Source organism: Melanotaenia boesemani, chromosome 16 (assembly GCF_017639745.1).
Source record: "Melanotaenia boesemani isolate fMelBoe1 chromosome 16, fMelBoe1.pri, whole genome shotgun sequence".
Lineage (NCBI taxonomy): Eukaryota > Metazoa > Chordata > Actinopteri > Atheriniformes > Melanotaeniidae > Melanotaenia > Melanotaenia boesemani.
The window spans coordinates 10,657,391-10,679,064 of NC_055697.1; the positions used below are offsets into that span (position 1 = coordinate 10,657,391).

General features: G+C 38.9%; 1 protein-coding gene across 3 annotated transcripts in view; it reads right to left on the reverse strand.

The window, feature by feature from the left end:
- ptk7b (protein tyrosine kinase 7b) overlaps positions 1-21,470 on the reverse strand; it is a 69,245-nt gene extending 47,775 nt beyond the window's left edge. For 2 of the 3 annotated variants that reach the window (XM_042010803.1, XM_042010801.1), the window contains exon 1: positions 20,901-21,470. In XM_042010803.1, coding sequence (XP_041866737.1) covers positions 20,901-21,003 — 103 coding nt within the window. In that variant the 5' untranslated portion in view covers positions 21,004-21,470. The remainder of the gene's footprint in view (positions 1-20,900) is intronic. The other variant, XM_042010802.1, reaches the window with a different exon arrangement.
- Between the last annotated feature and the right edge of the window lie 204 nt (positions 21,471-21,674).

Genomic DNA, 21,674 nt, shown 5'->3' on the forward strand with positions numbered 1-21,674 from the left:
GTAGGGTTGCAAAGGGCGGTAAATTTCCAGTAAACTTCTAGAAACTTTCTATGGGAAGTTAAGCTAGGGAATTTTGGAAATATTCCAAATTGGAAACTTTCCACAGGAATTATTGGGAATTAACTGGAATTTGGGGATAATTTCAGCAAACTATCATATCCAAACATAAAAATGAAGATTTTGTTTTGTCATAAGTAGAAATCCATACAAAATAAAACAATTAAAAACATGGTATTTCAACAGATTTACTTCAGAGTAGAACTTTAAAACTTTCATTCTTGTACTGAACAATCAGTTCTTTTACTGAACAACAAAACCATGAATGTTGAGTAAAGTATTACTCTCACCACCTGGCCACCAGTTTTTCCACTCTCATATTTGTGAGCCTGTTGCGAACCTTTGTCTGCATGTTACTGAACAGTGACCAGTTCCTCTCAGATGCAGCTGATGATGGTGGGATTTGGAGGATGATGGAGGCTACAGATGCAAGAACCTCAGATCCACAAAGTCCCTTCCACCAGGTGGATGCAGATATGTGCTAGCATTACTGCCAGATTCTGTCCCCTTCCCAAAGGCCTTGCTTGGTTCTACACTTTGCCAAACTGTCCAGAACTTTACCTGAATAACATAGATATTCAAGTGTGCTTGCTATAAATCTGGTTGTTTTAGTCAAGATTATGCAATAATATATTTTCCTCAACTATATTTAAGTTCTCTGTTAAGTGAATCCCTTAAATCTAGTAAATTTCCAGTCAATTCCCAAATATTCCGGTTAATTCCCATGGAAAGTTTCTAATTTTGAAAATTCCAGGAATTTTGCAACCCTACATATACGTCTGTATATGCTGACCTTTGTACAATTACTGCTCTGTTGTATTTCAGTCACAAGATATATGAAAAAACTTGATTTTGTTGATTAACCCAAGTGGCAGATTATTGAAATAGTCAATGCCAATAGCCCTAGTAACAACCAATAATCCTTATCCATTTCTTTACAATATTAATATGCCTCAGAACTTTCAAGAAGACTCTTTTAGACTTTTGCAATAATATAAAGAGGCTGTAAAAGGCAGAGAACAGAGAAAAAGGAAACTATAATTTTTTTAGAACGTTCTTTAATAATGATAATTGTTTTAAAGCAATAATTTGCCAGTAATTGCCTATTTTCTCATTGCCTGAGCTTTTCTTTAAGATTATTCAGATGCATGCCTGGCTAAACCAACCATCAAAACGAAGTCCATATTTTCATGCACAATATTCTTTAACACAGTACAAAGTGGTTATATGCCACAGAGTGTTTAGTTCTGAAACATTCTATTGTGTTTCTGTAAATAAGATCCATCCACCTGGTGAGTCGTGGTCCACTGGAGTGGTCAGGACTCTTGCTGACTCCCCTCTTTTCACTGGATGATCAAAGCTCAGAGAGACGGTGCATTCTCCTGACCTCCCAGCTAGTATCAATTAGACCAAGAAAACAGTTCTGCCAGCAGGAAAACCTGACAAACAATGTCTGAATATCCCACAGATCTCCCAGATGTAGCAGCCACAGTTAAAGTGTTCCATTCTGTCTGTGTTTAGATGATGTGCAGGGGGTAAACATTTAAATTGCTCTTGATTATGACAAAAAGCACAGTCATAGTCTTGAAAATCGTATTAAAAAGAAACTCACTGCAACCTATGAGTCACACACCCCCTTGTCGAGTTAACGTGCATTTCCAAGAACTGACCGAACAAAACCTATCTGTCATGCTTTAACCACATGCTGGGTCACACGGATACCAAACAGGAGCCTCTCTATGCATGTATGTGCTTGCAGGGATCACTAAAGGTAAGAGACATGCACTTTGACACCCAGAGCTACATTAATGAGCCCACACAACCTGCACATAAACCAATGACATGTAGAGGGAGGATAAGATGGACTGCATCCATCACCTGACAAAACACGAGTCCTGCCGGCTTTACTCCAAGGACACAAGATCTTTCTCTGTTTTTATCCTCTGTTAGCTTATGCTAGGTTTATTTTTGTTTTTGGAGGGAAGTATTATTTTTCCCCTTCAATGAGCACTTGTGGGCACAGCAGGGGTTATACCCATGAAAAGGGACGCTGTGTACCCCGTGTCCTGTTTTGGGGGAATCCCCACCCTCTGTTGACAACCTGGAATTAGCAACCTGAACTATCAACAAGTTTTTTAACAGTGTTTCCCCTACCATTATATTAGGGGAGCACCCCGCCCCCCCAACGGCAACCACCACCCTCACAAAAAGGTCAAGTATATTACACAGGCGAATCCCCTAGCAATGAAATTAATTTACACAAACATGGAGACAGAGAGAAAATGGATCTTGAAGTATAAGTTAACTTCAACATGTCGTGGCTGCTAGCTCTGAAGACCCACTTGGGTTGCACACAACAGGTCTTTAGAAAGGGGCTCCAGGACATTTTTCTGACTGAAAAATTAAGGTTTTTATGCTCCTGGAATTTCCAGTTTCACACAGCATGTTGTGACACTGAGTAAAGAAAGAGGGAAAGTTTCCAGCTCTGTAATCTGTGTCACGACTTTTGAATAGTCGAGCAAATCTAAAAGGCAAACTAACGCAGAAAATAGCAGCATAAGAAACTAAATTAGCGATTCATGATACGCACATTTTTTTAAGTTCAACAGCCATCTCACACGAATGCTCTGGATGCACAGTGAGCTTAAGAAAATCATTCACTCCTAACGCACAAAACGTCTGTACACCTATTATAAAACCAGCTCACAAATCCAAGCCACTCTTCTCTACTTGTACGAAAAAGTAGCTCAAGTTCATTAATGCATAGTAATATTGAGAGGTTTTAGTTCTGGACAGTTGAAGACAGCTCTTCATGTTAAAATATACTGGTTGGAATATCCTTGACCATGGCTCTAATTAAATGATAATCCCTTTAACAGACAGCAACAGCCACTCAAATCTTTTTATCCCTCTGTGTCACCCTGAGGCATCTCCCTGTAACATAAATCTCTCTCCTCCCTCCACCTCTCCCATTCCACCCTGTTGAAAGTTAGAGCCCTGGAGAAGCTGGCAATGGCTGCAGAGAGGTATCTCGCGTTTCAAGACAAAGCCCAATCCTCCGCCAGAAAGGAGACACTTTCCAACCAGGACTGCTATTTATCACCAAGAACCTGTTTTTCTGCTTGTTTCTCATCTCACACATTGCTGTTTGCCATTTCTGTTCTTCCATGGCAAACAACAAAGAGATGTCACTGATGTCCCTCTCTTCTGTCTACTTTAGTCTAACACTGGTGCACTGAGGGAAAAAAAAAAAGACAACATGAAGGTATGCAAGGTTACACACTTGGTTTGAGTTTCATACAAACAAAGAGATAGGTCAAGGAGCTATCGAGTCATCAGAAATCATTTACTGAAGTTAAGATAAACTGTATATCTTTGGAGATTTCTACTAAGAAAACCAAACATTAACATTCTGAGTGTTAAATTTGCAATAACCCAGCCTTTGTTTTGAGAAAACAGATGTTGCAAAGGCATTGAGATTGTTTAGAAAATATAGTAACAATTTGTCAGGACTTAAAATTATGCAGCTGGTGGCAGCTGGTAAACACAACATTTCCTGTGTGAAATTACACGGTGGGGATAATCAGATAATGTACCAGTCAGGATCAGCTCTGAGGTCATGCTAAACAGAGGTCCAAGTGTTTCAGGACCCGAGGTTAAAACATGACTTGACCTTTGGTCATAATACTGACTTTGGCCGACATGTCTGACACCTAGGTCAGGGTTTTAAGCACAGGGGACTGTGTCTTACAAGTGAGGGTCAAAACACGTTTTCTAACATGTGGTAACAAAGAGCCACTGATCCCAGCAACTACACTTGGCTCACGAAAGTCTCAGGGCACACCCATTTTTCTGGGCTGCTATGAATCCATGAAAATGCCTTTCTGACAGGTCTGTCACTCATAACCTACATGAAGAATTATAACTTTACACTCTTCAGCAGCAAATATGTTAGCACAACCCCACCTATTCCATGTACCACATAAAAATGTGAGCCTCTTGAAAATACCAAGTGTGCCACTGAAACAACAACTTACAAGCTAGAGCAAACATTAAAAGCAAAAGGAAGAAAACATACAAGCTGCCTGAAGAGGGAAAAAAAGGTATTTATCTTTTACAGTTAAGCAGATATTTCAGTTGGATTGGGCTGAAAATAAAACACACACTTTAGCGCTGCCTCCATATACTTTCATTTAACCCATGTCACATTCATGCAGACCCCTGAGAAACTTGTAGCAGAGCGAGGACTGGTCAAAAACCGCATGAAAATTATTAACAGGATTTCCTTCTCATTCATCATCTCTGCACCACATCTAAAGACTTTCTAAAACAAGTCTTTGTTTATTGTATGCAATGAGCAGTCTGGCAGCACTATGTTTTACCAGGAACTAAAACAAAAAACATTTTCACCCAATTTGAAGCACATGGTCTTAGATTAAGCTATAGCTTCTTTCTCACCACTTCATTCTTTAAAAAAAAATGAATGAAAGCACTTGTTCTTTGTACAACTTATATATAAAAACATAAATAAATAAAAAATTGCCACAGCTCAATTTAACCAGAGTGCACCCTCTAAAACAGCCTTATTTAGCAAAATCAGACTTTAAAGACAGGGTTTTACCTATGTCTACTAACACATAACTAAAGTTTTAATGTGTGCTCCACCCACCTGGCTAGTTTTACTGTTAACTGAGTTGTTTTGAATGAATTCAACTGAGACCATCAGGCCCTGGCATTGTCCCATCACATGACCCTCTGAAAATCAGATCAGCATCACAGGATCAAGCTGGCGAGCACAGAGAGGACACACACCTACACAAGCTATTCTTTATCTATGTAATTGAGTTTAATGCTTCTCACTAACAGTCCTTTGCACAAAAAGAGAGTTCTTGAGCAACATGAGAATAATTTCACCAAACATTAGATACAAAAAAGTTGCATTCCTTCTGTAGAAAATCTGCAGTTAGTGTGTTCAGGTAAATACTGAAGAAAAAAAGCTTTAACCCTTTGTGAAACTAAGTGAATCTGAAATGGACCTTTGTTGTGCCCCTGATCTTCACTGGTCTCACGATTCGATTATCTTGTCGCCAATTTGATTCAATGATGTATCACTATGTGCTGCATTCTCAATTTTCTTTAGTACCGCACACATTGCTACTTGCTTCATCAATGAATTCAAACAGTCCAATAATGATCTCTATTTATTTATAATTATTTCAGAAATCAATCTAAGTGTTTTGACATTGACAAACATAAATGTGTGAACAATTATGTTACTTTCAACTTCATTATTGAACTTTATTGTTCTATTGCCAGAAAATCAAACATGATTCTACTGTTACATTCTGAGTTCTAGTGGTGAGATTTCTTGCAGTAAAGCAGCGCGTTTTTATCCCTTCTATCTTTCCGTAGTCAGTTTTGACAAAATATGGAAGAAAATGTTTTTTTTTTTACCTTCTCCATAATTGCCAGAAAACATTTTCCTGTAAGTATTCTAGTCAATTTGTAATTGAACACAGAGAATATTGTTGAGGTAAGCATTTGTTGATGGACAAAGTTGTTTTATTCCTTTATTTTGTTCATGCCAGCCTGCCAACAGTATTTTCCATAGACGTTAGTCTTAAGCCAACTTGTCGGTTTTTATACATTTTGATGTGCAATATTACGTGGTTTCACTGAAACAATGAATGTATTTCCAGTGAGATACTGATGAGTTTTCTGTATGTCTGCTTAGTTTTACAGTTTTCCCTAAATATTGTTTTCCAAACGGATTCAGCCTCGGATCTGCTGAGCCGCTGCAGCAGGCTAGATCACGCCACCATGCAAGCAGCAGCAGAATATATACATTATTATTATTATTATTATTATTATTATTATAATAATAATCGATCATGTTCTATTGCTGCATGGATGCAGAACCGTCCACATCTATGTCTCGCTGCATCGTAGTAACGACTCAATTCAACACCCCTACCTTTAAATGAGTCAGTACACTTCTTGAAACTGACAAGGCTCCACATGGGAGCTCATGCTTCCATCTGCGTCTCATCTTCACTTTGAATCAGGTTAAAGCTTGTTAGAGCCCATCAGCACTGAAACCTGAGCAGATTTTTGAGGCGAGGTTAAACAACCTCAGCATCTCCCTGACCCTCTAACCCTCTCCCCTTGTGACATGATGTCATACAGCTGCCCATATTACCTACACTTCCACCTTAAATTAAAGCCAGACAATTTTAGGCCTCTAAGAACAGACAAGGCCCTCCTTGCTTGGCCTCCTTACTACGTCAGAATCTGAACAAACAAAATAAAAACATAAACAGACCACAAAGACAATTTCCAGCTGTCGCCCAGGACGTACAGTCTGCAACACAAGAAAGCATGTCAGTGCAGAAGGAGCTGTTTGACTGCATGTTACACAATAAGGAAAAACCTAACAGTGTAAAACCAAATGTGCTTTGCAGTTTTATGTAATATCATACAGTGATGGTCTCACTTGAGTTACAACTATCAGTTGGTCTTCAGTTTCTTTACTCAACGTAGGACACGCCACAGTCGAAGTTATACTTGACTCGGAGAAACGAAGATGAGAAAAAGAGGAGCCCATGTGTGACATATCAGCTAGCCGTTAGCTTTCTGTCATGGTGTATGAGGTCTTTGAAGCAAAGAGAACTGCAGCTACTATCAACAGTTTACTGCACCATAAAAGTAATTGAAATACAGTCTGCACGCAGAGATCTCAATATGATTTCCATCTGCGGGAGGAGAAATGAGGACGGCGCTTGTGTCAAAACACTTATCGATGCAAATTTGTGGCTGTCGTTTTTTTATGCATCCATTTAAAGGTTCTTGATGTTACTTTGGAGAGGATAAAAGGCTTCTCATTTTTTAATTTATGTCCATTTTTTCCCCTTGTTCTGCCTCTCAATAGGCTGGGATATCCTTCAAAAATTGTGATGTAAATGCAAATTTTGATACTTCAGCAGATAACTTAAAACTTCATGATAAAACCAAACGCTTCCCTCTGAAACAATAAAAAGACCCAGCGTGCTGTTTAAAGCTGCCTACTTCCATAAACATTTCTATAATACTCACATTTCCAATGTAACTCATTACTTAGCAGGAAAAGCATGTATAAAGAGATGACGAGGAAATGCACGGACTGAGAAGCCCCCAGAGTCTAAAAAGATACCCTTGATTTGAGTTTAACAAAAAAAATGCTTACAGCTCTTGGAGGTTTGGACTCGCTTTGTGGCTTTAATACACTTTGCATATCCTGTGAACGTCTCAATGTTGCCTTGCTCTGGGGATCTCGCTCATGTTTAATGCTTTTTGAACAAGCAGAGTTTTAGAAAGAGTTACAGTGCCAGAAAACAAAAGGATCAAACAAAGGAGGAGGGGTGGAGGAAAAGCTGCAGGTCATCCAACTCTCTCTCGTTAGAGATGAGAAACATTTGTGTGAGTGTCTATGAATAGAAGTGCTTCTTTAATTCATGACTACTCCCAGTGTGATGAAAATCTAAAGCCTTGCTTTCATAAGTGCCATTGATGTAATGATATCTGCTTTCAACAGGATAGTCATGTTCTCACTTAAAGATTAAAAAAAAAAAAAAAAGCAGAAATAATCTAATTTAAGTGCAGGAGTGAAAATGGAAAGGTGAGCCAGGCTGTCAATTTAAAAAAAGACATGACAGGGGAAATACTAGTTACCTTTTGACACGCATCTTTTCTGCTATACTTGCATGTCTAGGGAATGTTGCGCAGCACATTTGTCACTCAAGTCACTTTTAGGTTTGAACATGACATATTTTTGGCAGCAAACCGCAGGATTTCTCAACTTGTCTTACTTCAGAGCGCGAGTTGCAGTTTCCATGTCAGAAAGTAGATTTTTTTTCCCTTCACAGCATGCCGCCATCCATGCAAATGTTCAAAGAGCGTGAAGGAGGAGGTTCACTCAGGGCTCGGGTGTCATCTGACCTCATTTCAAGATGGACCTGGGAGGAAGGCGGAGGTGTAGCTTACGCTGCAACCTTTTCTTTTCTTCCTCCAAAATGACAAGACCAAAGTCCAACACAAAGGCATAGTAAGACATCTACCTGGAAACCATCCACAAAGGGATGAAGAGTGCCTGTGAAGTCATTGGGCAAAAATGCAACAGGAATACATGGGTCCAGTTTTAAATAATAGGGGCAAGTATAACGCTAAAAGATTACAGCTTGCAAAAGGGAGGAGGAGCACCAGTTGGAGAAAGGGATAGAGGATAGCGTTTGACATATTGGTGTAATCTAGACTGGATGATTTGTCAACACGTTCACAACACAAATCATCGCATTACACCCTGTCGATCAGCAGGTGTTTTTGAAACACCCAAAGAAGAGTGCACAATACAGAGTAGAAAACACATTAAATGTCGGATTCTACATAAAACTGAATTACTGACATTCGAGGCACTGGCCTGCCAAACCTTTTTCTTTTGCGTGCAGTCAAATCTTTCATGATGCTTTTTGCACCACAAGGGAAAGCAGCTTTACTTGTACGTATTAAATGCTTTTTAAATGCATGTGCACTCAGTAAAACAAACTCATTTACTCTGAAGGACCAAACTTACCTGGAGAAGGAGAGCATACATAATAACAGACTTGCTAAATGTGAGGCGCATCAATGTGATTCAAGAAAAAACAAAGTTGCACTCCACAGACTTTTAGTGTCATCTTCAACTAAACTCTTCAGTCTTTGAAGCCCTTTTAAGCCACAAAGCAAAAATCCTGACACTTCAATGTTTCATGTTTGACTTTTAAATACTAAAAGTGTGATGGAATAAAAATGAGTCGGGGAATGAAGGATGAAAATAAAAGTAGGGTTGTGGGTGTCCAATTTAAAAACTACAGTTGTCTTCATCAACATGAAGCTATGAAGACCAACTTTAACCTGAACACAAAAACAGGTAGCTTTTTGGATTCAAAGGGTTCAAAAGCCACATTTAGATACTAAACTAACAAAAGCAAGATCATAAAAAAAGCCTTTTGTTCACAGCGTGAGTTTATGTTTACATATTTGTAAAATTCTAGAGGCAGTAAAAGCCTCTTGTGTTCAGCAGCATGGGGTCTCCATCTGCACCACAGGAAGTCAAAGGACAAACAGCGGCCAGCCTTCTCCTGCCACTGCTGTTGTCCAGACCTGCAGGGAAATGACAGCCTTTGCCCTCCATCCTGACAACACAGACACGAACAGCCCACACCCCCGGACATACAGAGGAAAGCCAGGAACGTGGCCCTCTGTTTGGGTCCCAACCTGGATGAGGACACAAAGCAGTGATGATGGCTGTGGGGGTGGGATGCTGTGAGATACTTATCCGCTGTACGTAACAGCAGAAGGAAACAACCACAACAAATCATACATTTCCTCTGCTTTTTGGCACATGCGGGTGAACTGGGGACTATTGTCAATTGTCAGACACAACACAACACATTTCTGTCAATCGTCACTTTGTCAGATAAGGACAGGAAACACTGTCCTGTGCACTATAATCAACAAAGTTGTGTTAGCTGGCTGCAACTGCACACAGCAGCCTATTGTAGCAGTGTGTATTATGTCTGTCTTCTGTGGGAATTGACCAGTGTGGTTTCTGTGAGCAAATACTGACACTGTTGACTGAAGCTGGTAATAGCTGATACTGATAACGATGTCTGGATTTGACTTTTCATTTCACCAAAATGTCAAACAAAAATCCTACTAAATAACTTAAAGGTGAATAAGTATTTCTGGTTTAAATGTAAATCACAATGTTTATAAAGCTTACACACAAACCAAATTAGGAAAATGCTACAAAGTGCAGCATTGAAGGAAAAACTGCACTTAAAAACATTTTGGTCTATTTTTCCATTTTTAAAAGAACTGCAAAACAATCTCTGGTGTCCAGTTTGTAACCTTTTCTTTTTCCTCTCAGAGTGATGTTTTTCTATTAGACATCATGAATGAATATTAGACAAAACAAAATATGCTGATGTTCAGATGCAGATAAGGGCACAGTGTTTTGTTTGGACATACTCTTCAGTTAGTTTTTACCTTTGCAGGTAACCTGGATGAACAGCAAGAAAAGACAGCATATGAATGTTTACTAGTGGATGCAAAGATTTTTGTATCAAGCTCATTTTCCTATAAAATAATTTGTAGAAAAAATTAAATTGAATCAATCAATACTACTTTTGGCAGAGTGTAAAATTGTTTTTAAACGGGTTTTAGACTATGGAAAGTTCAACTTCTCCACAGAAACCAAAAATAAACAGATCTAATGCCTTTAACGGCCTGTCTTCATGGAAGACACTGTATGACACACAGCCAATGAAGTCAGTGTTAATAAAGCACCAACAGCTGGCACATATATCGTGGCAGTGTCTTCTATAAAAACCAGAATAGTGAGGAAAGAGGGAGAGAATAACGACAAGGAGGAAGAATGTTTTTATAGCAGATGGTACAGAGCTTGACATTAGAAGGAAAAAAGAAACACACCAAACAAACTAGGGCTGGGCAATGAGGCTTAAAAATGAAATCAGATTTTTTTCCTTTCTTTTTTAAAAACATATTAATCTTATTAAAAACAATATTACGCTTAAAGCTTTTGCATGCAAAATGTGTTAATTTATTTATATGAATAAATGACAGCGAAAAAAGTAAATAACATCATAACTTTTCCACCATATAAACGGCTTCATATCTTGCATACTCCTCCGAGGTTACCGAATAAATTTAGCGAGAAGCATCATAAATCCAGTAACACGTAATCACAACGGGGTACTTCCACATAATCGCACTGCAAGCACGGATGCACGTCAGGTCTAGTAACCGACCTTATGCAAATGCCGTGCAAGCATAAATCCAGCTTAGGACAGACTGATGACCCCCCCTGAATCAGGACAAACTTGAGAGATTTTTTTCTGATTTCAAAATATCGTTCCTAAAGCAGCTGACATCATCAGAGAACGGTTTCCCAGACTTTGAGCAAAGAGGCAGAGTTATACCAAGAGCTCCTGAAAACTGCTCCATTATTCTGCCTGTGCTGTGCCATCCCTTTGTTAAAAACACTCAAGTCTGGCTTTACACAGCTTCCTCAGAGGCAGGTTCAGATAGAGGACAGCAAAAAGGGAGGATAGGGCTTTGAAGAGGTTCAGTACTTGGCATATTTAGTAAAAGGGAGCAGAGGACGGTTAAACAGACTCACTCAAGCTGCTGTGGAGAGGCAATGAGATGAGGCTGGGGATGCTGGTGAGGTTGTTCAACAGGATTAGAAACAACAGAAAATAACTATGCTTGTTGTGTAATGAGGATGTCTCTGCTCAGGCAATTACTGATAATACAGAACAATGCTGGCAATAATGAGCTAGTTCTGCTGGGTGCACTGCCTGCCAGAGAGGAGATGTACAACTGGCAAACACGGCTGAGTAACAGATATCTGGTCAGCAGATGTTTCATCTGGTGATTATGTAGCTGATAAATAAATCTAATGAATGACAGGCTTGCCTCTAAGAGGTTGATTACAAAGCAAACATCAGACAAACTACAGTTAAGATTTAAGATTGGGTCACACTTAAGAACATTTTCCCACGTTAAGCACATAGTATCATACACAATAAGTACTGCAAAGTGCATAGGTTTAATCCTGCTTCAATGAGTCTACTGTGGGAGCGCAAATGGCTGAAATAATCTCTGGGCCCATGGGGCGCTTGTCTACTTAAAAGATATGCTGCCTGAGATCTATATACTGATTCTGGCTAGTGGTTGAGCAGATCACCCAATAACTGGAAGGTTGGTAGTTCCAATCCTGTTTCAGCTTTGTAAATCTGTCACTGTATCCTTGGGCAAAACACTTTACCCACCTTGCCTTCCTTCAGTGTTGGGATTGTATATCATGTATAAATGTTTGGTGGTGATTAGAAAGGGCATTGGGGTAGATTGGCTACTACATTCCCATCAGTGTTCTCTGGAATAGCTGTAGCTACATGTAGCTAACCATCATCAAGTATTAATGTATGGATATTTATATACAGACTTGTGCCAGTTTAAGGGTGAAAAAATTGGCAAAGATAGAAAAAAAAAGAAGCAATTCTAATATAGAAAATGCTTGTTGGTCCATGTTTAAGCACATTGTGACTATTAATTGTGTCTATATTATGAATGCAATGGAGAAGTGTCTCCTATTGTCCTGGCACAGTAAACGATGGGGTGAACTACAGGAAAGGACGTGTCCTTTGTCTTTAGAGTAAATATTTGAAAAATGGCTAACTCCAGAGGATGCAGCAGTAAACAGCACAGAAGCTAAATAGAGGAGCTATGTAATGGTCAGAAATAATTCCTGCCAGTTTTTCTCTGGATCCTTATGCCCTTACCTATGATAACGCTGACACTTCATAAAGCTACAAGTCTGGCTATATTGATAACAAAACAACAAACAGATCAAAACAATAAATGACACCAAAAAAGCATATTCATGTCCATTAACTGGCAGAAACTGAGTCCAAGAATAACCGAATTATGTTATGATGCATTCATTTATTAGGAATAATCTCAACACTCAGAGGTTAAATAATAAGTTAATATCCCTTTATTATCATAGTGGAAATTTGAGCAATATCTAATTAAATACCCAAATTTTTTCTTTTCCCTGTTATATTAGGTACCTGAATGCACCTAAACACTTCTCATTTATCATCATGGAACCATTACAATATAAGCATTGCACAATTCCACAAAAAGTATAATCTCCTAAACTGGGAGAACAAAATAAAATATAAAATTTGTGTATAATATAAAGAATGATTAATGGTCTATCACCTCCTCCACTCAGTGCATTTGTAAACATTAGAAATAACTCTTGGTGACTAATAAGAGTTTAAGCAAGAGGGGACTGCATTGCACAGTGTTCGTTCTTAGTAACAGCTGCACAGGACTGCACACCTGTCCCAGTGAATATCAGAGAATGCCCTTCGTGTAATCTGTTGGGAATAATGTGTGCCCTGTTCTTACCATATCACAATGTTATTATCTCATGATTTGATTAGATGTTTGACCTTGAAAGTTTTTACTTTCAAAGTCCCTTCAGCAGCAGCAGTAGCAAAGCAACACAGCCAAAGCAGCTAAAAAAAGGGTGGATAAAGTTCAACAAAGCTACGCTGTGATATTCATTTTTAGACTATCTTAATGTTTTTAGCCGTCACCTTGACCTGAATCCTTACAAATCTTTGCATTGACACACACAAGGATTCAGTCATTTTAAGGAAAAAGCTCTTCCATGTGCTCAAAAACAAGAAATCTCTAAAAAGGTATAACTTCATTCTCAAATTTCTTTCAAGAAAATCCTAAATGTTTTCTAAAAAAGAAAAAGAAAATAAACAAAAATAACCACAGTTGTTATGGTGGTATATTAGTCTTTGCTCAAACAGATAAAAATATAAAACTGGGCTCCAAACCTCTGGGAGAGCACAAGCAGAAATGTAGCACTTGGGCTTACATCTGAAATGTGTGAACATGGATTCAAAGGAACCAGGCAGCTCTGAAACATTCATAAGCTTCCTGCACCAAGAGCTGATAAAGCCATCCGCTTCAGTCACACATATGCAATACAGTCAAGCTGCAGGAGTTTAGTCAGGTAACAGAACCAGGAGGTAAACACTGGCTGCCATGGAGACAGACCTAGCCCTCCTGTGGCCAACAAGCTCTGAAACTCACAGCACAAGAACAGCAAAACAGAATGAGAAGCATCAAAGACAGACACAAAGAAGATGGATGTCACAGTAAATTCGTGGTCAGAAAAGAAACAAAGATGTGCGAGCTACTCAAAGAAAAGTATGTTTTAGCCAACAACTGGTCCCACTGTATAAATAAGTTTCACTACTGAATAATTAGCTCAGTGATCAAACTGAATTTTTACAATCAAACACCAATGAGACTGGTAAAATCTCCTGATGTGACAGAAAGGAGCTGATTGGAAGCTGCCTGGTGTCACTGTGCTTGTGGCCTGTTGCTGTGATGAATTCATTCACCCTTCGAACACAAAGAGTTAATGGCTGCTGGGATTATGCAATGGCATGCCAGACGGCTTTCTCCTCCCCTGCCCTCCTTTATTCCCTCTTCCCCTTCAAACAGACTCAAGCCAAATGAGGCATTCCTGCACATTTCAATCAGATGCATTTAAATGCAGCGGCAGCGTCGCTCATGCTTTCACATTAAAGTGGGAACAACAGGGATTTTGTTACACTGCAAAGCTCTGTCTCACCAGGGCCTCACACCTGCCCTGCAGGAGAAAAGTTGTTGTAAAGATTTACAACTATCTAGTGGGCTACGTCGACTGGGTGTTATAATAGTAAAAACAACCGTCTGCTTCTTTTAAGGTAAACACGAAACTGTGAATTCTCACTTTTGGCAGATAAATGGCTGTGCAAAAGCAGATCAAAGAGCCAGGAAATTTCAGACGTTGCATCTGATAAGATACTAATAAAGCCACATCACTTAGGGGCTGACGCAAAGTTTAATTAAAGTATTTGCGAAAGAAACTTTAAAAGGAAAAAAGATGGGCAGATATAACAACATGGAGTACAATCCAACATAGTTACGTTGACTAATATAACAATGTCAGCCAATGGTTGTAGCCTGGTTTTTATTACTTTCCCTCTGGCTGTTTTAGTTGTCTCACAAGCCTAAAACACACACACACAAAAAATAAAACAAATATATGGGACTGCATTGGTGGAGCTTTGTTGTTAAGGTACAAGAAGGCAAAACAGCATTTACCCATGAGTTAAAAAAATTGAATAGATGAAAATGGTTCCGGACATCAGTAATATGAGGATTATGTTATTTCACAGGAGAAAATCCATGTGTGATTTTTTGTGATCATGAGGTGAGGAGGAGAAAAAGAGTCAATCAATTTTTATTTTACATACAATATTATTAACTTGAACCAAACAGGGGAAGCAGTTTCTTATTCTGATGCTCGTTTACTGGGTGGGTTTGGTTTGGGCAGGCTTTCAGGTTCAGGGATTTCCAGCTTAGAATCCGCAATTTGTTCATTTATGTCTTCATAATTTTATTTTTGGCAGTTTACAAGAAAAGATTTATAAACTACAAAGTTAAAATAACAGAAATATTATGAAACTAAGTAGTTGGGGCACATTTTTCTTAAAGCACTTTGTTTTTTGCTTCAGTTTTTTCCCCAAAGTAGGTATGCGTGTTTCAACGTCTCACTGCGTGAACGAACTGAGCCATGAACTCGATTCTATTCATAATACTTTTAGGGTCAGCAGTGTCCGAGCTTCCCATGCATGGGCGTGTAATCGCTCTACAGTACATTGTAAAGGTCTGAATAATGGAAATTCATTTACTATGTCTTTTCTGAAAACAAGCATCTATGTCATTGTGCTTCTCATTTTCATATATTACATTATATATATGTACAAAGTTCAAATGATAATTCCGTTCAATTTACTGTAATGTATGATAAATACTTTAAAACATATAATTTAAATAAACCGTAACTTTAGATTCACAATCAGCTGCTGGCTCTCCACTTGCCCTGGCATGCGGCTTTAACCATTAGTTTTTCTCAGATGTTATTTGGGAGGATTTCTACTAAATTACAAAACTTTTCTTGCATGATATTCCACTGAAGCATGGCAGCGAGTAATGAGAACCCTTACGCACACACACACACACACACACACACACACATATATTAAAAAAAAAAAAAAAGCTGTTGTGTGTAACCCAACAAAGTCAAGGGTGCAGGCTAACCACTCCTGCAACCCACACGAGACACAGAGCTATGGAGGCACCAAGTCAATAAACAACAGAGATCCTTCCAGACAAGGCTGGCAACCACGAGGGGCAACAGACCAACAACGGCATAAAAGAAAAAGAGATTTACAATCCCAACCACAGGGTCCAACAGCAGAGCCAGGAAAACCACAAACACAAGAGCCAACAAGCATTCACCCTATCGCACACATACGGTGGTTTAGGTACATGGGTCATTACATGCAGTAATCATTATTTAAGCAAGTAGTTCAGGTCCTTGCAGTCCTTTATTTATCTTTATTGATCAAACCCAGACATTGGGGGCTGCAGAGAGTAGTGGTCATTTATGAAGTAAGAACAGAATCTAATCCAAGCAAGGAAACATCAAGGGGGTTCTGTCTTTCAGCACAAATCAACAGGTATTCTCATACACATACCTAAGGTTTCATGGAAGAGTCTGGAAAATATTAGCTGACACAACATCTTAAAAAACAAGTTATCATCTGTATTATTTAATCTTTCCCTCGGGTTTGTTAGAGGGTTGGTTTTTTTGGCTATCACTAAGCAATAAATTTAAAATTATTCCAATCATTACATCTAAGAAAAGCTGGGGAAAAAGAAAATGAAGCTGAATGAATTAAGCATTTTTCTTGTTATTCCAATTTATTTTTCTCTTAAGAAAAAACATGATGGGAGACAGAGAGAAGGATCTTAATTCTTGAACAGCTTTCCCTTAAATTATATTAACTGATACCAGGACAACGATGTGGGTGGAGGCATTAAGAAGGTATAGATTTGTCTAAATGAGAAATTTCTGTAACAATGTTGTGTACATGTAATTTATCTACATTTGTGTCCTCACGATAAGCTTAAAAGGCTCCTTGCTGCTTTACTTTAAAGATCTCATGAATCATTAACGTTAGCTGCTGCAGATTACTTTCAGGATCATGGGCTGCAGGCATAAAAACTAAAATGATTAAAGGACATCAATCCAGAAATGACAAAGACTCGGTACACAAGACAGTGGACAGCCTCGGCTGTAACCTCCTTTTGGGAAAAGAAGCCGACATAATGGAGTGAGAGTCAACTGCACATTCTAGAAAAAAAAAAAGAAGACTGTACTTCAAAAAACGTCACTTAAATCTGAATAAACACAGCCTGATAAACGACCAGAAACCAGAGAAGCAGGAGACCTTGAGAAATCCTCCCACAGACCCACAACTACCAGTCTAAAGATCTAACGTTCATAAACACACCGAGAACCAGATTTTACTGTTTAACTCCGCTCAACTGAACTTTTATCTTATTTTCTCATCATAATCACCTGTGTGTGTGTGTTTGTGTGTGTGTTCAGATAATTTTTTTTTTAGAATTGCTGCCAATACTTTTGAGTGCAAGTGTGTGTTCACGCTACAAGAACGAAAGACAGACAAAATGATAGATTTCATTTAGGGGTTGCTTTCTGAGAACCAACTTTGGGACATTGTTGATGTTAAGTGTACCATTATTGGTCTACAAAGTCAAATCGTGATTGGTTGAATTCATTCATGTAGCATCGGTAACCTCTTATTATGATCAAGGTGTTACAACTGATGTTTTGATGTTAACCTAACATACAAATGGAAGAAATTCCTCATGACTTTAATACAAACGGCTGTGTATGACCTCAGCTACAGTAACAGTAGAAACACATTTTAGTAGAGAAAATGTGAGCTGCAATCTTGTGAAAATTTGCATGTACTGAGCCGAGCTACCAAAAAATCTACCAAAGAGTCATTTAATATAGGATACATTATGTTTACTTAATTTCTATTTATTGTATGTTGTTAGTTTATTTAGTGAGGTAGCGCACATTAATACACATAGTGGTACATGCACCAGTACTATGTATTTTTCATCTGTTGTCCCTTGACAGATGTTATAAAGTTATCTTAAAAGAAAAAAATAAAATAGAAAATCAGAAATGAAAGGCGATATACAGACAGAAAACTGTAAACTAGCCAATAACTAGCAAAGAAAATGTAATACAGAAATGCAGAGAATTTGCATGCTTTTCCTAGACAGAGCACAGATGTGTTTACCTACACAATAAAACTTTTGCTCAGTTCAAGTTTTGGACCCAATTCTTAAAAAACAGAAAAAAAGTTGATACATTAAAAAAAATGTATAATAAATTAGATAAAGTTTAAAAAAAAAAGCACTTCACAACCTTTTTATTCTCCAGTATGCTTACTTTACAGCTGCATTTTGCTTTTTATATATTTTTATATTTGATGTATCCTGTAAATTAAATAACATTTTCATGTTGCCTGTTTATGTAAGTAGTCCCGTTTCAGGTTTTTACACTTTAAAAATTAATGTCATAACTCATCTACTCTAGCATTTTTCCTTATCTCTGGTTTGAGACAGAGTTATGTCTGTTCTTTAGTCCCACATATTAAGTTACAGATTTATTTATACTGCATTCAAAGTGAATGAAAAGAATTACAAAAATAAGTGATTATAATGCACTGCACAATTTCTCACATACTCACCTCTGTATAACTATAATAAACTTGCTTTAGTTGCTAAATTAAAACTTTTATCCATTATCCCCCTATTTCTATTCAACACTACAGGTTCACTAAGATTTCAGTCAAGTACGGGACTGTGAACTCTTATATGGACCTAATATTAAAGAGAAATTCTGCTCCATGCAACATATTTCTGTGTTTATTTCTTATCCTTTCTGAATTTTAGACGCAGAGAATCAGGATAAGTGTGCAGCCAAACAGCCTAAAGGCACAGCAGCATTAATAAGAGCCAAGCATATAGATTTTTAAATAAAGCAGCAGCAGGCGGGCATGCTAACAGAAATCATTCATAACTGTTTAGATACGGTTTTAGAGGCAGGGAATGATTTTATAAAGAAGTAGTCCAAGGGTCGATTCAGCAGCTCAGCATAAAACGGACATCCTGCACACCTTTGGGTGGAACACCATCTATAGTTTAATAGAGCAACAAATCCACTAGAAATCAAATACTATACCCAGTGGTTTGATTATCTGTCAATTTAGCAACAGTGCTATGTTTTGTGGCTCCTCATTTAATGTGGAGAGAACACACAAAGTCAACAAAGTATGGATTTAATAGTAGGTTGCATCAGGAAATTTGAATGGATTATGTGTCATGAAAGAATATGATCTTTTCCCTCTTTTTTCCCCAAATTATTCATGTGTAGCCAGAACTAAAGGGAGGTCCTTTCTAGCTGCCCAAAAGACGGAGATCAAAGACATGCGTCTGACAAGAGATGAGTGCACAAGGTAACTATGTGAAAATTTCTCATTTATCTTGGCTGCTCTGAAGTAGGACGAGGCTCTTTTTTTTTTTTGCATAAAACTTCAGCTCAGAGATTTTTGATTCAACTTGGAGAGAAAAAAGGTGATTTTAAATAGTGCAATACAAGAAAGGGAGTATAAGCAGTAGGTAGACAGAGTGGGGGATGCTAATGGACATTGAAACCATAAGTGGCTTTTACCGTCTCTGAAAGCGTCCACATCACTAGTCAGCTACAAATAGAAACCAGGTAAACAGACAAGCAAAGACTGAAACAACAAAAGTGTGATTATTTCTAATTTAAACTTGAATCAATGTTAAGAAATGATGAATAAATATTTGACCACAATACCTAAATCCAGAAGCTCAAAAAACCCTGAAGAATCATGGCGTATTTGGTGTGGTGAGCTTCATGTGGGAACACATTCACGAATTCTGATCTCTACAGTCAGAAACCCCTTTTATAAATAGGTCATTTCTAAAGCAAGCTAAAGTGCAAGGCTGTCGTGACAGTACCTGACTTGGTCCTATTCACGCGTCTTATAAACACAAACCCAAAGCAGCCCCGTCTCCCCTGCTGCCAGCACACAGAGGACACATTCATCCCAAAAAACGGGCACCATGGGGAGACTGGAGGAAAGGGAGGGGGTCAGCAGACACACTTCAACTTAAAGGAATTTTTTCAGCCACTTTGACTATCACGGCTATGCTGAAGGGGCCAGGCAAACACAATCTGTGGTAATCAGATAAAACTGACTCCGTTTTGACATGATGAGCGGTGAGTTAATGAGCCCAATCCCTGGCAGGGTAAGAGCATTCCTTGAACAAACTCTGGAGGATCTTTACGTGGCTTTCTTCTCAACTCTGCAGCTGAGGTTGTGAACTCTGAGAGGCTTCTACAATGTGGGAGGGCGTCAAATTATGCTCGGTTTTCTTTTTGTAGCTGCTCTGTTTTGAGTTAACCAGGCAGCAGCACAGGACTGATCTCTCGTGCATTTGAACTGCAGCAGCCTGCCAAGCTGGGGCTCAGAGAGGCAACTCAAACATAAAAACAGAGTTATGAATATGATAATTAGAAATGATGTATCCAATGTGTTGAGTGAGGATGGAAGTTTATCCTTCACATGCATACTGACATGGCAGGGCTACATCAGTATGTACTATTAACAGACCATACCCTGCTTCAGATGAAAATCACTGGAAAAATGTTATTAAAAAAAAAAAAAAAAGAGGGGGGGGGGGGGGGGGGGGGGATATTTTGGCTTATATTTATTCATTTCCTCACTCCTATATCTTGCATTAAAAACCATTTCCAGACTACTAAACCCCAATTATATTTCTGAATCCTACAAATCTGTAAGCAGGAGCTCCACAACACACTAAATTTCTGTTGTTTTTCTCCCCCCTAATTGGAATCAATGGGGGGAGGGGTGTCCCCTTCCCCATGGAGCCCTTGCCAACTCCAAAACAAACTTTACTACCATTTCTTTAAGTCCAAACCACACATGGCATTCCTTTGTTTTTGTGAATTGACCAGACAACTGTAACCACTATGTTAACTTTCAACAGTATTTCTCTCACAACACAGGCAGCTGCTTCAGTTTAATAACTTGACCCAGTAACGGCCAAATCTCCACAAACGCGTGCAGGTCGGTGTCGGGATTCAAATCTATTGATGTCCGTTATAGTAAATGAAACCGTGTGCGCGCTGCTTGTTGTAAGAAGTACAGTAGCTTGTTACCAACCTTGGAGCCAGATAAAGCCAACGGTGTACAACACATTCAGTGGGGTTCTTCTCCTTCCTTCTGTCCGCCGGGTCTCGCTCCCTCCCGGTATGTCCATGACCATCCTGGTGCTCAGCTCAGAGGGTCCCCCGGTAACGTTCTCCAGCGGCAACGATAGAGCCGAAGAGCGAAAGGGTAAGGTCAAAAAGATCCGTGTGTCACCGTGGGCGTACAGGTAAACTAACCTTGTTGCCTGCGCAACTCTCGCCGAGGAAACAGACGGTCTGCTCACCTGGTTTAACGAGAAAAAAGCAGACCCATGTGGGACCGACGCTTCGGTTAACAGGCTAGCCGCAAAGAGGTTTCTTAACGAGTTTTTACAGAGTAACCCCGCCGAAAGTTTGAAGCAAGGTTTAAACTTTCCAGTGGCTTACTTGGGGGTGGTTGGTGAAAATTCGGGCTACCGTGACTCATTACAACCTGGCGTGTGTTGCTGTTGGCTGCCTGCTACCCGAGCCGCCGACCACCGGACCAGCTCAGCTTTCAATAAGAGCGAGTTTCACTCCGCGGTGTTTCCAACTTGGCTTCCTCCCACTCGCTGCCTGTGTGATATTTTTTTAACACTACCATCAGCTTTTCGGAAACAAAGCAGGTGGCGTCCTGTATAGACTTTCAAAATAAATTGTATACTGGTCCGAAAAAAAGGTTTAGGTTTCAATATTCGGTTTATTCACGGCAATGTATATCTTTTATGCTTTTCGTACGAATATTTTTTTTATTTTGTTGTATGCAATG